This window comes from Melanerpes formicivorus, unplaced genomic scaffold (genome assembly GCF_026170545.1).
Source record: "Melanerpes formicivorus ecotype bairdi unplaced genomic scaffold, bMelFor1.0.p_v2 SCAF_121, whole genome shotgun sequence".
Taxonomy (NCBI): domain Eukaryota; kingdom Metazoa; phylum Chordata; class Aves; order Piciformes; family Picidae; genus Melanerpes; species Melanerpes formicivorus.
This window is the reverse complement of record NW_027142473.1, coordinates 1,214,825-1,230,287: the sequence shown is the minus strand read 5'-3', so window position 1 is coordinate 1,230,287 and position 15,463 is coordinate 1,214,825. Positions and strand designations below refer to the sequence as shown.

General features: G+C 62.2%; 1 protein-coding gene across 1 annotated transcript in view; it reads left to right on the top strand.

Annotated features, from left to right (window-relative positions):
• The window catches only part of EIF2AK3 (eukaryotic translation initiation factor 2 alpha kinase 3), a 79,737-nt gene that overhangs the window by 30,529 nt on the left and 33,745 nt on the right, over positions 1-15,463 (top strand). The window contains exons 3-4 of the mRNA XM_068167686.1: positions 11,955-12,149; positions 14,811-14,941. Coding sequence (XP_068023787.1) covers positions 11,955-12,149; positions 14,811-14,941 — 326 coding nt within the window. The remainder of the gene's footprint in view (positions 1-11,954; positions 12,150-14,810; positions 14,942-15,463) is intronic.

The following is a 15,463-nucleotide window of genomic DNA, read 5'->3' as shown; positions in this document are numbered from 1 at the left end:
CAGAGCAGCCTGGCAGCTCTGTGCTCCCAGCCCCAAGTCTTGGTTGAGTGTGACTAAAGGAGCAGTGGTGCCAGCTCTGCCAGAGCAAGGGGCTCTGGAGTGCTCAGCAAGCAGGACTGGGGCCTGGCCTCTGCTGAAGCTGGGTCAGTGCAGTTACCATGCTGCAGCTCTCTCCTGCCCTGCTCAGCTGCTTAAGGGAGGACAGGAGGCAGAGGAGGTCTCAACACTCAAGCCTAACAAGGTCCTGTGCTCCTGTGGCCCCCAACAAGAGAAGGACATGGAGCTGAGGGAGAGGGTCCAGTGGAGGCCACAGAGCTGATCAGAGGCTGGAGAACCTCTGCTGTGGGCACAGGCTGGGAGAGCTGGGGCTGTGCAGCCTGGAGAAGAGAAGGCTCCAGGGAGACCTCAGAGCTGCAGGTCAATATCTGCAGGGGAGCTGCAGGCAGGCTGGGGAGGGACTGTTCAGAAGGGGCTGTGGGGATAGGCCCAGGGGCAGTGGTTTGAACCTGGAGCAGGGCAGAGTTAGCTTGGACATGAGGAGGAAGTTCTGCAGAGGGAGGCTGGGGAGACACTGGCACAGGCTGCCCAGGGCTGGGGTTGAGGCTCTGTCCCTGGAGCCATTGAAGCTCAGCCTGGCTGTGTCCCTGGGCAGCCTGCTCTAGCTGGAGCTGTCCCTGCTGCCTGCAGGGCTTGGCCAAGCTGCCCTTGGAGGCTCCCTCCCAGCCCCTAGCAGTCTGTGCCTTTGATGCTGGGGAGCAGAGCTCTGCAGCCCCTCTGCTGCTGTCAGCAGTTGCTGTCTGCAGTGTCAGAGCCTGGGAGCTTCCCCTGAGCTGATGCTGAGATCTGAAGTGCAGGCTCCTGGCAGAGAGCAGCTCCAGGCTGCAGGCTTGCTTTGAGGAGAGAGCAAGGAGTTGGCAGAGGAGTTCCCCAGCCCTCAGCCCAGCACAAGGTGCCAGCAGCACCTCCTGCACTGCTCCTCCACCAGGGGCAGAGCCAGGGGAGTTCTGCTCATGGCTGGGCTCAGTCTCCTCTGACCTGTGAGACATGGAACTGGCTGGTGGAGCATTGGGGTGCTGGAAGGAGAGGGAAGCCTGGAATGGGCAGAAGCTGTCAGGAGGTGAGCAGAGCAGCAGTGGATCTGCACATTGTGTCTGACTGCTCTGGTATCCTGCTAACTGTGGGCAGGCCCAGGGGGAGCAGGGATGTTGTGTGCCCTGACTTCACAAGGCTTGGGACACTGTCTCCCCCAGCATCCCTGTAGCTCAGAAGTGTGGCTTAGAGGAGTGGACACTGAGGGGAGTTGAGGGCTGGCTGAGCACAGCCCAGAGGGTTGTGATCAGTGGTGCAGAGCCCAGCTGGAGGGCTGTGGCCAGTGGTGGTCCCCAGGGGTCAGTGCTGGGCCCAGGCTTGTTCAATACCTACATCCATGACCTGGATGGGGGCACAGAGTGGACCCTCAGGCAGTGTGCTGAGGACACCAGGCTGGGAGGGGTGGCTGAGACCCCCTCAGGCTGTGCTGCCATCCAGGGAGACCTGGGCAGGCTGAGAGCTGGGCAGAGAGGAACCTCCTGAGGTTCAGTAAGGACAAGGGCAGAGTCCTGCAGCTGGGCAGGAGCCACAGCAGGCACCAGGGCAGAGCAGGGGGGAGCTGCTGGGGAGCAGCTCCAGGGAGAAAGACCTTGGGGTGCTGGTGGGCAGCAAGCTCTGCATGGGACAGCAAGGAGCCCTTGGGGCCAAGAGAGCCAAAGGCATCCTGGGGGGCAGCAAGCAAAGTGTGGCCAGCAGGGCTGGGGAGGTTCTGCTGCCCCTCTGCTCTGCCCTGCTGAGACCACAGCTGCAATGCTGTGTCCAGTTTGGGGCTCCCCAGCTCAAGGGAGACAGAGAGCTGCTGGAGAGAGTGCAGGGGAGGCTGTGAGGATGCTGAAGGGAGTGGAAGAGCTCTGCTGGGAAGAGAGACTGAGAGCCCTGGGGCTGATTGGTGTGGAGAGGAGAAGGCTGAGAGGGATCTGATCAATGTCTGTCAATAGCTGAGGGCTGGGGGTCAGGAGGAAGGGACCAGGCTCTGCTTGGTGGTGCCCAGGGACAGGACAAGGACCAACAGGGACAAGCTGGAAGCCAGGAGGTTCCACCTCAACAGGAGGAGAAACTTCTCTGGTGTGAGGCTGCTGGAGCCTGGAGCAGGCTGCCCAGAGAGGTTGTGGAGTCTCCTGCTCTGGAGCCTTTCCAGCCCCCCCTGGCTGTGTTCTGGGTGCCCTGCCCTGGGTGCCCTGCTCTGGCAGGGGTTGGGCGAGCTCTGCAGCTCCCCTCCAATCCCTCCCATCCTGTGGTTCTATGGTAAGGAGCTTCCTGCAGGCAGCAGGAGGGGGCCAGCACTGGCCAGCTGAGTGCTGCTGTGACGTGCCTGTGGGTGAGCTGTGCAGCCTGCTGGGGGGACTGCTGCTGAGGGGTGGGAAGCACCTGGGTGGCTGTGCTGGGCAGAGCTGCTCAGCCCCTTGGTGCCAGCAGTGCCCTGTGTGCCTCTGGCACGGGCTGGCTCTTGGCTCTGCAGGGAGGCAGGCAGCGTGCTCCTGCTGCAGGAAGTGCTGCACGGAGTGCTGCTGTGCTGGCTGCTGAGGTGGCCCAGTGCAGCCCTTCTCAGGGCCCTGGCCTTGCTGACAGGCTGTGCTTGTGCCTGGGGGCAGGAGGCTGACAGGAGCTGCCCTTGGTGAGCAGAGGGGAGGGAGGCACAGGGAAAGTCCTGCACCTGGGCTTCCTGCTGCCCTGCCTCACTGCCCTTGGGCAGGCCTCAGAGGGCATGGTGCTGATGTCAGCTGTGGGCTGCCCTTTGCAGTCCCTCTTCTTCTTCCTTGCCTGCTGGGACAGCACTGGGAGCCCTGAAGAATGCTCTTTCAGCAGGGCTTCACTCAGCAGCCTTTGCTCTGCAGCAGGTGATAGCTGTGCCTCTGGAGCTTTGTTCCCTCCTTCAGTAGTGCTGATGCTGGGGACCCTGCAGAAGGGCTGAAGAAAAAGCTCTCCCTCTGTGCTCCTGCTGGGAGCAGTGTGGCTTGTAGGAGCCTCTGCTGCAGGGATCCTGCAGGGGGCTGAAGGGGAAACAGATGGTTCAGCATCCTGAAATCCAGGGTGAAGGGCAGATCTAACCCCTCAGAGGGGCAGGAGGTCCTGAGCCAGAGCATCTGTGAGATGCATCATAGAATGGCAGGGGCTGGAAGGGAGCTCCAGAGCTCACCCAGCCCAACCCCTGCCAGAGCAGGGCACCCAGGGCAGGGCACACAGAACACATCCAGGTGGGGCTGGAAAGGCTCCAGAGCAGGAGACTCCACAACCTCTCTGGGCAGCCTGCTCCAGGCTCCTGCAGCCTCACACCAGAGAAGTTTCTCCTCCTGTTGAGGTGGAACCTCCTGGCTGCCAGCTTGTCCCTGTTGGTCCTTGTGCTGTCCCTGGGCACCACCAGGCAGAGCCTGGCCCCTTCCTCCTGACCCCCAGCCCTCAGCTATCTGTGGACATTGATGAGGTTCCCTCTCAGGCTTCCCCAGACTGAGCATCCCCAGGGCTCTCAGCCTTTCCCTGTGTGCACATCCACAAAGGGCAACTGATGAATCACTTCCAGAGCAGCCTGCCCCAGGGGCATCCCGAGCCCTTGTGCTGTGCTGAGCATCTGGAGGCAGTCCTGGCAGGGTGGCTGCACCACTGCATGGGTTCTGCTTGCAGTGTGGGCACACCCTGGCTGCTGGCCCAGGTTTGCTCATGCAGACTCCTGCTCCTGCCCTGCAGAGGGAAGCTGCCAGCTGTGGCTTTTGATGTCTTGGCTGAATTCATCTGAAAGGGTCTGCTGAGCCTCAGCTGTCCCTGGGAAGCAGCCTTCTGCAGGCTCTGCCTGCTGGGGGCTCCCTTCCCAGGGGTGACAGTGGTGCTGTGGTGGAGATGATCCTAGAGGAGGGAATGGTAGCCTTGGCCTGGAAGGTCAGAGGGGTTAGGCTTGGGGTAAATGAATCAGTTAACATCTTTGCCAGCAGCATGGACACTGGGATGGAGGCACCCTCAGCAAGTTTGTGGATGACACCAAGCTGTGTGGTGTGGGCAAGAGGCTGGGGGGAAGGGATCCATCCACAGGGACCTGGGCAGGCTGCAGGGCTGAGCCCAAGCCAACCTCATGAGGTTCAGCAAGGCCAAGGGCAAGGTCCTGCAGCTGGGGCAGGGCAATCCCAGGCACAAATCCAGGCTGGTAGGGAATGGGCAGAGAGCAGCCTGGAGGAGAAGGACTTGGGGGTGCTGGGTGAGAAGCTCAACCTGAGCCAGCAATGGTCACTGGCAGGACAGAAGCAAACTGTGTCCTGGGCTGCATCCAAGCTGTGGGCAGCAGCACAGGGAGGGGATTCTGCCCCTCTGCTCTCATGAAACCACACCTGGGGTGCTGGGCCCCTAGCACAGGCAGGACATGGATCTGTTGGAGAGGGTCCAGAGGAGGCCACCAGGATGATCAGAGGCTGCAGAACCTCCCCTGTGGAGCCAGGCTGGGAGAGCTGGGGCTGTGCAGCATGGAGAAGAGAAGGCTGCAGGGAGACCTCAGAGCAGCCTTGCAGTACCTGAAGGGGCTCCAGGAGAGCTGGGGAGGGCTGGGAGGGACAGGATGAAGGGGAATGGCTTCAGACTGCAACACGCTGAGGGTGATGAGGCACTGGCCTTCCCTGCCTCAGCCCCTGCAGCCTTCCCTGCCTCAGCCCCTGCAGCCTTCCCTGCCTCGGCTCCTGCAGCCTTCCCTGCCTCAGCCCCTGCAGCCTTCCCTGCCTCAGCCCCTGCAGCCAGCTCCTGCAGCCTTCCCTGCCTCGGCCCCTGCAGCCTTCCCTGCCTCAGCCCCTGCAGCCTTCCCTGCCCTCAGCCCCTGCAGCCTTCCCTGCCTCGGCTCCTGCAGCCTTCCCTGCCCTCAGCTCCTGCAGCCTTCCCTGCCTCAGCCCCTGCAGCCTTCCCTGCCTCAGCCCCTGCAGCCTTCCCTGCCTCAGCCCCTGCAGCCTTCCCTGCCTCAGCCCCTGCAGCCTTCCCTGCCTCAGCCCCTGCAGCCTTCCCTGCCTCGGCCCCTGCAGCCTTCCCTGCCTCGGCCCCTGCAGCCTTCCCTGCCTCGGCCCCTGCAGCCTTCCCTGCCTCGGCCCCTGCAGCCTTCCCTGCCTCGGCTCCTGCAGCCTTCCCTGCCTCGGCCCCTGCAGCCTTCCCTGCCTCGGCTCCTGCAGCCTTCCCTGCCTCGGCCCCTGCAGCCTTCCCTGCCTCGGCCCCTGCAGCCTGCCCTGCCTCGGCTCCTTGTGCTGTTGACATGGATTTTTGTGGGGGGTTTGTGTGCCTTCCTCTCTGTTGTTTGTTGCTCTGGGGCTGTAACTCCGCAGCTCTCCGCCTGCCGCGGCAGCTGCCTGCGGTGCCCCGCAGCGCTGGGCAGAGCCCGGGCAGCCCTGCCCTGCCAGCCGGTGCCCCGGGCGCGGCTGCCGGTGCTGTGGTGACGGTGCCGCTGCCGATGCCGTGGCGGTGCCGTGCCGCTGCCAGTGCCCCGGGCGCGGCTGCCGATGCCCCAGGTGCCGATGCCCCAGGTGCCGGTGCCCCAGGTGCCGGTGCCCCAGGTGCCGGTGCCGTGACGGTGCCCCGGGCGCGGGTGCCGGTGCTGTGGGGCCGGTGCCGTGGTGCCGGTGCCCCGGGCGCGGGTGCCGGTGCGGTGGTGCCGGTGCCCGTGGCGGTGCCGTGCCGGTGCGGTGGGGCCGGGGCAGGCGGGCAGCAGCCGCATTACCTCAGCCCTTGTCGGCCTGGCGACTGAGCAGCCCCCGGCGCTGATTGGGCTGCGGCAGGCCGGGCGCAGCCAATGGCGAGCCGCAGCTCCCCGGCCGGCAGCTCGGCAGCGGGCTGGGGGCTGGGCGCTTGCCTCTGAAGCCTTCCCGCGGCTGGGGCAGGCGCTGGGATAGGCGCTGGGGGAGGCAGGCGCCGGGCGGGGCGGTGTGCGGGGCGGGGCCGTGTGCGGCGCGGCCGGGCTGAGCAAATCGCGGTTCGGGGCGCGGGGGGGGGGGAGCGGAGCCGTGCGCATCCTGCTAACCTACATTTGCCGTGCCGAGAGATTTGCAGCTGACTGCCTGGGTGAGTCACTGCCTGGCTGAGGAGATGAGGTAATGCTTCAGAGATACAGGCTGATGTCATTCCTTCACCTGAGCCGCATGCCGATGCTGCCTGCCTGTGCTTTCAAGGAAAGTCCCCTCCCCGCCCCCCCTGCGCTGCAGGCGGAGCCCACAGCGGTTGCTGTGCAGAAGGATGGAGGCACAGAATGCTTTGGGGACCTTCGAGACCAGCTGGTCCCAACCCCCCTGCCCATGCTCAAGGGCACCTTCCTCCAGACCATGGCCCTGACCAACCTGGCTAAGCACACCCCCAGGGAGGGGGCAGCCACAGCCTCCCTGGGCAGCCTGTGCCAGAGTCTCAGCACCCTCCCTGGAAAGAATTTCTGCCCGATGTCCAATCTCAATCTGCTCTGCTCAAGTGCAAGACTCACAGACTGCACTGGGCTGGGAGGGAGCCTCCAAGGGCAGCTTGGCCAAGCCCTGCAGGCAGCAGGGACAGCTCCAGCTCCAGCAGGCTGCCCAGGGACTCAGCCAGGCTGAGCCTCAATGGCTCCAGGGACAGAGCCTCAACCCCAGCCCTGGGCAGCCTGTGCCAGTGTCTCCCCAGCCTCCCTGTGCAGAACTTCCTCCTCAGGTCCAACCTAACTCTGCCCTGTTCCAGGTTCAAACCACTGCCCCTGGGCCTATCCCCACAGCCCCTTCTGAACAGTCCCTCCCCAGCCTGCCTGCAGCTCCCCTGCAGATACTGAACTGCAGCTCTGAGGTCTCCCTGGAGCCTTCTCTTCTCCAGGCTGCACAGCCCCAGCTCTCCCAGCCTGGCCCCACAGGGGAGGTTCTTCAGGCACCCCAAACTAAGCTGTGAGGTTTGAGCATCCAGCATTGATGGCTTGGATGGCTTCATATTCCTATGGCTGTGCCCTGCTGTCAGGGAATTTGAAGCCATCCAAGCCATGACCTGACTTGACCCATGGCCTGGAAGTGTACAACAACATTTGCCTGTTGTTGCTAGGGGAAAAGTTCCAAGTGAGGCTCTAGAATAACACCTTCAGGACAAGAGAAATGCCCAGGGTGCCTCCCTAGTGACTGCAGCTCTGTCCCACCTGAGAGGCTTTCTGAAAGCAAAGGAACAGCTGCAGAGCCTGAAAGTTGTTCTGCACTGCTGCAAGAGTGGATTGCAAAGCAGTCTGTGACAGTCCTGTGCTTGGGGAATGTTAGGAGAGAATCCAAGCTGGGGAAGGGGATGGAGAGGAGGAGAAGGGCAGCAGCAGCCTGGGCTGGAGCAGCAGTGCTGTGGGCAGCAGGAGCAGGGCAGGGATTGTGCCCCTGGGCTCAGCACTGGGGAGGCCACAGCTTGAGTGCTGGCTTCAGCTTTGGGCTCCTCACTCCCAGAAGGACCTTGAGGAGCTGGAGGAGGGCCAGAGAAGGGCAATAGAGCTGGGGAAGGGTCTGGAGAGGAGCAGCTGAGGGAGCTGGGGGTGTTTGATGTGGGGAAGAGGAGGCTGAGGGAGAGCTCCTTGCTCTCTGCAGCTCCCTGAGAGGAGGCTGGAGCCAGGTGGGGGTTGGGCTCTGCTGCCTAGGAACAAGACAAGAGGGAATGGCTTCAACTTGCTCCAGGGGAGGTTTAGGTTGGACATTAGAAGGAACTTAACTGAAAGGGTTCTCCAAGCCTGGCCCAGGCTGCCCAAGGAGGTGGTTGAATGCCCATCCCTGGCAGAGCCGTGGTGCATGGGTACCAGCCTTAGTAGAGCTCCAGAATGGTTGGGCTGGGTGCTGTGAAAGGGCTTTGCCAGCCCTGCTGGGTCTGGATTCTGAGTTTTAACAAGATAATGCTGCAGCTTTGGCCCTGGCACCTTTTGTCCTTCCAAGGACAGCTTCCCCAGCCTGCCCCCAGGCTGCTCTGGGATGTGAATGTTGGTGCAGAGCTTACTGCTCTGTCTCCTTTATTAGCACAGGTGAGCCCTCCCTGCACAAGGGGAGGACATCTCTTGGCCCCTGTCTGTGTGCTGGGGATGCACAGAGCTGGCTCTGGCTGTGTTTAGCTCCCCAGTGCTAGGCCACCCTGCAGCATTTGTCACTGCCAGGTGTTTGCACTTTCTTGCCAGAAGCTCAATATCTGGGAGGGATCCAACACTGCCAGCAGCTCAGGAGAGGGGACCCTGCCCCTCTGCTCTGCTCTGCAGTCACCTGCAGGGCTGGGTCCAGCTCTGGGGCCCCCAGCACAAGAGGGACATGGAACTGCTGGAGAGGGACCAGAGGAGGCCACAGTCAGTGGGCTGCAGAACCTCCCCTGTGGGGCCAGGCTGGGAGAGCTGGGGCTGTTCAGCCTGGAGAAGAGAAGGCTCCAGGCAGACCTCAGAGCTGCAGGTCAATATCTGCAGGGGAGCTGCAGGCAGGCTGGGGAGGGACTGTTCAGAAGGGGCTGTGGGGATAGGCCCAGGGGCAGTGGTTTGAACCTGGAGCAGGGCAGAGTTAGGTTGGACCTGAGGAGGAAGTTCTGCACAGGGAGGCTGGGGAGACACTGGCACAGGCTGCCCAGGGCTGGGGTTGAGGCTCTGTCCCTGGAGCCATTGAAGCTCAGCCTGGCTGTGTCCCTGGGCAGCCTGCTCTAGCTGGAGCTGTCCCTGCTGCCTGCAGGGCTTGGCCAAGCTGCCCTTGGAGGCTCCCTCCCAGCCCACTGCAATCTGTGAGTCTTAAGCAGTCACCAGCAGTGTGGGGCAGCTCAGTGACATTCTCTCCTGTTTCAGGCAGTGCCAGGAGAGCTGCTAGGTGTGGCATGCACATGTTGGCAGGATTTGTCTCTCCCTCTCTTTGGGTGAATCCCAGCTTTGCTTCATGCTGTTTGCTCCTCTGTGACCCACTTAGAGGACTGAAGAAGTGTCAGATCAGAGGGGATTTTAGTGATGCAGCAGCTCTGGTTTCAGAGCCTCACACTGCTTCCACAACCAGGCACCTTCTGACTCTTCTGCATGGCTTCAGCATTCTGTTTGTCTGAGCATTTCTGGTGTGCTGCTGAGCCTTTGTCACACACTCACAGATTGCTTTGGCTTGGGAGGGAGCCTCCAAGGGCAGCTTGGCCAAGCAGCAGGGACAGCTCCAGCTAGAGCAGGCTGCCCAGGGACACAGCCAGGCTGAGCTTCAATGGCTCCAGGGACAGAGCCTCAACCCCAGCCCTGGGCAGCCTGTGCCAGTGTCTCCCCAGCCTCCCTGTGCAGAACTTCCTCCTCATGTCCAACCTAACTCTGCCCTGCTCCAGGTTCAAACCACTGCCCCTGGGCCTATCCCCACAGCCCCTTCTGCTCAGTCCCTCCCCAACAGCCCCTGTGTGAGCCTGGGCAGCAGTACTGTGTTGGGAGGAGGATTTTCTCTCCTATGAGGCCAGGCTGAGGGCGCTGGGGGTGTTCAGCCTGGAGAAGAGAAGACTCTGTGGGCACCTTAGAGCTGCTTTCCAGTACCTGAAGGGATCCTGCAGGAAGGCTGCTGAGAGACTTTTCCTGAGGGTCCTTAGAGCCAGGCCAAGGGGGGATGGTTTGAAGCTGAGGCAGAGCAGGGTTGGAGTGGAGCTGGGGAAGAAGTTCTTCAGTACAAGGGAGAGTCTGGCACAGGCTGCCCAGCGAGGCTGTGGATTTCTCCTCCCTGGAGGTGTTCAAGGCCAGGCTGGAAGAGGCCTTGAGCAGCCAGGTGTAGTTGAGAGGTGTCCCTGCCCATGGGTTGGAATAGATGATCCCCTGCTGAGGGGTTGGAGCAGATGCCCTTTGGAGCTGCCTTCCAACCTGGACCATTCCATGATTCTGAGGTGGGGTTGGAGATGATCACTGCAGTTGCACCAGAGGGGCTCCTTGCACCCTGCCCTGGGGCATGGCTGAATCCATTCTCATCATGCTGTGGAGGGCTGCCCAAATGGACAGGGCTTGTGAAGAAGCCTCATTAACATCCCCCTCTTAATGCATGTTCTGAGAAGCTGAGCTGCTGTGGGTTGCAGTTCCTCAGTGCTGGGGGTGGGCACAGCCACTGTGGCTCCAGCCAGCAGTGCTGCGTGTTAGTTGTGGTCTCTCATGCTGCTAATGAGCTTCCCAAGCAGTCCCTGAGCACTCATTGGCAGTGAGTCATGCTTCCCAACAAGGGGCTCCCTGCAGACCTCAGTGTGATGGATGGGCAGCAGGGCCTGGGCAGCCTGGGGCTCTGCCCTTTCTCTTTGTGATTTGTGTGGTCAAGAAAAGGCCAAGGAGCAGTGTGCTGGCAGCTGAGCAGCTCTGGGCAGGGGAAGGTGGGTTTGACTCTCTGCAAAGGCAAGGGGGGAGTGTGGGCTGGGATCCCTTTGCTCTGGGGAGACCTCCCCTGCAGTGCAGGGTCCAGCTATGAGACCCCCAAAACAAGGACACAGACCTGCTGGAGAGGGTCCAGAGGAGGCCACAAAGATGATCAGAGGGATGGAGGACAGGCTGAGAGTGCTGGGGCTGCTCAGCCTGGAGAAGAGAAGGCTCCAGGGAGCCCTCAGAGCTGCAGGTCAATATCTGCAGGGGAGCTGCAGGCAGGCTGGGGAGGGACTGCTCAGAAGGGGCTGTGGGGATAGGCCCAGGGGCAGTGGTTTGAAAGTGGGGCAGGGCAGATTAAGAATAAATCCTCCTGAGTTCTCCTGTAGTCCCTTCAGGTACTCTCCCAGCCTGGCCCCACAGGGGAGGTTCTGCAGCCTCTGATCATCTTGGTGGCCTCCTCTGGGCCCTCTCCAGCAGCTCCAGGTCCTTCCTGTGCTGGGGGCCCAGAGCTGGAGGCAGTGCTGCAGGTGGGGGCTGAGCAGAGCAGAGCAGAGGGGCAGAATCCCCTCCCTGTGCTGCTGCCCTCCCTGCTCTGGCTGCAGCTCAGCACAGGGCTTAGCAGTGACCTGGCTGTGGAAGCAGCAGTGCAGCAGAACCTTCCTTGCCACTGCCATTGTCTGGGAGCTCTCAGAAATGATCTGCACAGCTTGCAGTGGAGCCAGGGCCTGTGTCCTCAGGAGTGCTTCTCCCCATGTCAGACTCTGCAGTGTGTCTGCATTCAGATCCATGAACTGGTTGAGCTCTAAGGTGTTTGGCCTCCAGTGGAGCAGGTGCCACACTGAACTGCTGCTTAACTGGGGGTGGAAGCCAGCTGTGGTCTGAATGCCTGAACAATTCCTGTCTCCAGCAGAACTTGGAGAGAGAAGCCTCTGGGTTCCAAACAGGAGGCTGGAGTGCAATGCAGTGTCCCTGCTTGGACAGCCTTAGGATCACAGAACTGTCAGGGCTGGAAGGGACCTCAAGGCTCATATAGCTCCAACCCCCTGCCATGGGCAGGGACACCTCACACCACAGCAGGTTGCTCACAGCCACCTCCAGCCTGGCTGCAAACACCTCCAGGCAGGAGGCTTCCACCACCTCCCTGGGCAGCCTGTGCCAGGCTCTCACCACCCTCATGGGGAACAACTTCTTCCTCACAGCCAATCTCAATCTCCCCACTTCTAGTTTTGCTCCATCCCCCCCAGTTCTATCCCTCCCTGACACCCTCACAAGTCCCTCCCCAGCTTTCTTGCAGCCCCCTGCAGATCCTGGAAGGCCACAATTAGGTCTCCTGGGAGCCTTCTCCTCTCCAGCCTGCACAACCCCAACTCTCTCAGGCTGTCCTCAGAGCAGAGCAGCTCCAGCCCTCTGCTCCTCCTCGTGGCCCTGCTCTGGACACCTTCCAGTCCCTCCAGACCCTTCCTGGCATAGAGGCTCCAGAACTGACCCAGAGCTCCAGCTGTGGTCTCAGCAGAGTGGAGCAGAGGGGAAGGGCAGAGCCTTGCTGCTTGCAGCTGGGATGTGTGTTTGGATCCAGCTGTGGGCTGATGGTAACCCCCCTTCCCTGCCACCCTTGCAGGTGTTTGGCAACAAGATGATCATCCCTTCCTTGGATGGGGACCTGTTCCAGTGGGACAGGGAGCGGGAGAGCATGGAAGCTGTGCCCTTCACCGTCGAGTCCCTCCTCGAGTCCTCCTACAAGTTTGGGGAGGATGTTGTCCTGGTTGGGGGAAAGTCTCTGACAACCTATGGGCTGAGCTCATACTCAGGGAAGGTAAGAGCCTGGAAGCTGTCTTCTGTCTCTGTGTTTTGAGCACTGTTGCACATAAGATGCTCCTGAGATGGACGCTGCAGGGCGGCTCTAAGCACGCAGCCGAGGGGAGCGGAGTCTGAGCTGCCTGGGGAGCCAGGGCTGGGGGTTGCAGCTGCTGCACAGAGAGAGAATCATAGAACAGTTGGAAAAGCTCTCTGAGCTCCCCCAGTGCAACCACCAGCACCCCAGCCCCACCAGGGACACCAAACCATGGCCCCAAGTGCCATGGCCACAGGGCTCTGGAATACCTCCAGCCATGGGGACTCCACCACCTCCCTGGGCAGCCTCTGCCAGGCCCTGACCACTCCTGCAGCAAAGAAACTTTTCCTCATCTCCAACCTAAGGCTCCCCTGGCACAATTCCAGGCCATTGCTTCTCCTTCTGTCACCTGAGACTAGGGAGCAGAGCCTAACCCCCAGCTCACTCAGCCTCCTCTCAGGGAGCTGCAGAGAGCAGTGAGGTCTCCCTCAGCCTCCCCTGCTCCACACTGAGCAACCCTAGCTCCCTCAGCTGCTCCTCCCCAGCCCTCTCCTCGAGACCCTTCCCCAGCTCTGCTGCCCTTCTCTGGCCCTGCTCCAGCTCCTCAAGGTCCTCCTGGGAGTGAGGAGCCCAAACCTGAAGCCAGCACTCAAGCTGTGGCCTCCCCAGTGCTGAGCCCAGAGGCACAATCCTTGCCCTGCTCCTGCTGCCCACAGCACTGCTGCTCCAGGCCAGGCTGCTGGTGGCCTTTGTGGCCAGCTGGGCACTGTTGGCTCATCTTCAGCTGCTGTCCCTCAGCACCCCCAGGTCCTTCCTTGCTATACAGCTTTGCAGCCACTCTGCCCCAAGCCTGCTGTGTTTCTTGGGTGCAGGACCCAGCCCTTGGCCTTGTTGACCTTGGCTCCTGGATCCAGCCTGGCCAGATCCCTCTGCAGAGCCTCCCAAGCCTCCAGCAGAGCCCCACTGGCACCCAGGGCAGTGCCATCTGCACACTGAGGGAGCTCAATCCCTCACCCAGATCACTGATACAACATCAGAGCCCTGGCCCAGCCCTGAGCCCTGGGGACAGCACTTATGGCCAACCAGCACTGGAGCTCACTCCATTGCCCAGCTCCCAAGGTGTGCTCTGCACAGATGAATCCTCTCCTGTCAGCCTTGGATTCCAGTGTAGGCCACTTGCAGTGGGGATCAGTGATGATGAAGAGCAGAGAGCCAATGTGAGTGTGATGGAATCACCTTGAGTTCCTCTCTGATAGCAGGGGGCACTGGGCACCAACAGATTGCTGCTGCCCCAGTCTGCAGGAGGTAGACCTTGGGGCTGCTCATTTTACAGAGGCACAGAACTGTCAGGGCTGGAAGGGACCCCAAGGCTCAGCCAGTCCCAATCCCCTGCCATGGGCAGGGACACCTCACACCACAGCAGGTTGCTCACAGCCACATCCAGCCTGGCTGCAAACACCTCCAGGCAGGAGGCTTCCACCACCTCCCTGGGTAGCCTGTACCCCCAGCAGCAGAGCTGCCTCTGGCAGGCAGTGTGCCTGGCTCTCTGCAGGAGCTGTGCAGGCAGGACCATGGCAGTGCAGCCTTCCTGGGACACTGCAGCAGGCTGCCCAGAGAGGATGTGGAGTCTCTTGCTCTGGAGCCTTTCCAGCCCCACCTGGATGTACTGACATCACAGGATCTCAGGGGTTGGAAGGGACCCAAAGAGATCTTCCAGCCCAACCCCCTGCCAGAGCAGGAGCAGAGAACCCAGGGCAGGTCACACAGAACACATCCAGACAGGGCTGCAAAGGCTCCACAGAAGGAGACTCCACAGCCTCTCTGGGCAGCCTGCTCCAGGCCTCTGGGACCCTCACAGTCAAGAAGTTCCTCCTCATGCTGAGCTGGAACCTCCTGTGCTGCAGTTTCCATCCATTGCCTCTTGGCCTATCCCAGGGTGCAGCTGAGCAGAGCCTGTCCCTGTCCCCTCCCTCCTGACCCCGAGCCCTCAGCTATTGATAGACATTGATCAGATCCCTCTCAGCCTTCTCCTCTCCAGACTCAACAGCTCCGGGGCTCTCAGCCTCTCCTCCCCAGGCAGTGCTGCAGTCCCCTGATCATCCTCCTAGCTGGACTCTCCAGCAGATCCCTGTCCCTCCTGAGCTGGGGAGCCCAGAACTGAAGGCAGGACTCAAGATGAGGTCTCAGGAGGGCAGAGTAGAGGGGGAAGTCCATGGTAATAAGGTCTCCCCTGAGCCTTCTCCTCTCCAGGCTGAACAAATCTGAGAGCCTGGGGAGGTTCCAGAAGGCCAGGGCCAAGGCCCTGCACCTGGGTCAGGGCAAGGCTCAGCCTCGGTGCAGGGTGAGAGAGTGATGGCTGTGGAGGCAGGCAGGAACGACAGAGCTAAGATTGCTTTCTGTTGGAAACATAGCAAAACGCAGTCCAGGGGAAGTCAAACTGCCCCAGGGTGGAGATGCCTCAGACTCTGCTGAGGATTCTGCTCGTGCCAAGCCCTCGTCTGTGCCCCAGCCCCGGAGCAGAGCTCCCCGCGGCCGTGGGGCGGCAGCGGCCGGGCAGGGTTGCGGCTGTCGGTGACTTCGGTGTGCTTGGAGCTCCCCCTCGGGGGCTGGGAGCCTGTGCCAGCCTCTCGCCCTCTGCCCCAGGTGAAGTACATCTGCTCGGCCGTGGGCTGCCGCCGCTGGGACGACGAGGAGGCGGAGCAGGAGGAGACGCTGCTCTTGCACCGCACCCAGAAGACCGTGCGGGCGGTGGGACCGCGCAGCGGCGCCGAGAAGTGAGTGCGGGGCTGCGGGCAGCGCGCAGCCGGCTGTGACACCCCCCAGCCCCGGGCTGTGCTGCCCCCCCCCCGGGCTGTGCCCCCCCCCGGGCTGTGCTGCCCCCCACCGGGCTGTGCTGCCCCCCGCCCCGGGCTGTGCCCCCCCCCCGCCCCGGGCTGTGCTGCCCCCCGCCCCGGGCTGTGACACCCCCCAGCCCCGGGCTGTGCTGCACCCCCCGGGCTGTGCCCCCCCCGCCCCGGGCTGTGCTGCACCCCCCGGGCTGTGCCCCCCCCGGGCTGTGCTCCATGCTCTGCCCCAGGCTGTGCCCCATACTCTGCCCCATTCTCTGCCCTGGGCTGTGCCCCATGCTCTGCCCCATGCTCTGCCCTGGGCTGTGCCCCATGCTCTGTCCCATGCTCTGCCCCATGCTCTGCCCCATGCTCTGCCCCAGGCTGTGCCCCATGCTCTGCCCCATGCTCTGTCCCATGCTCTGCCCCAGGCTGTGCCCCATGCTCTGCCCCATGCTCTGCCCTGGGCTG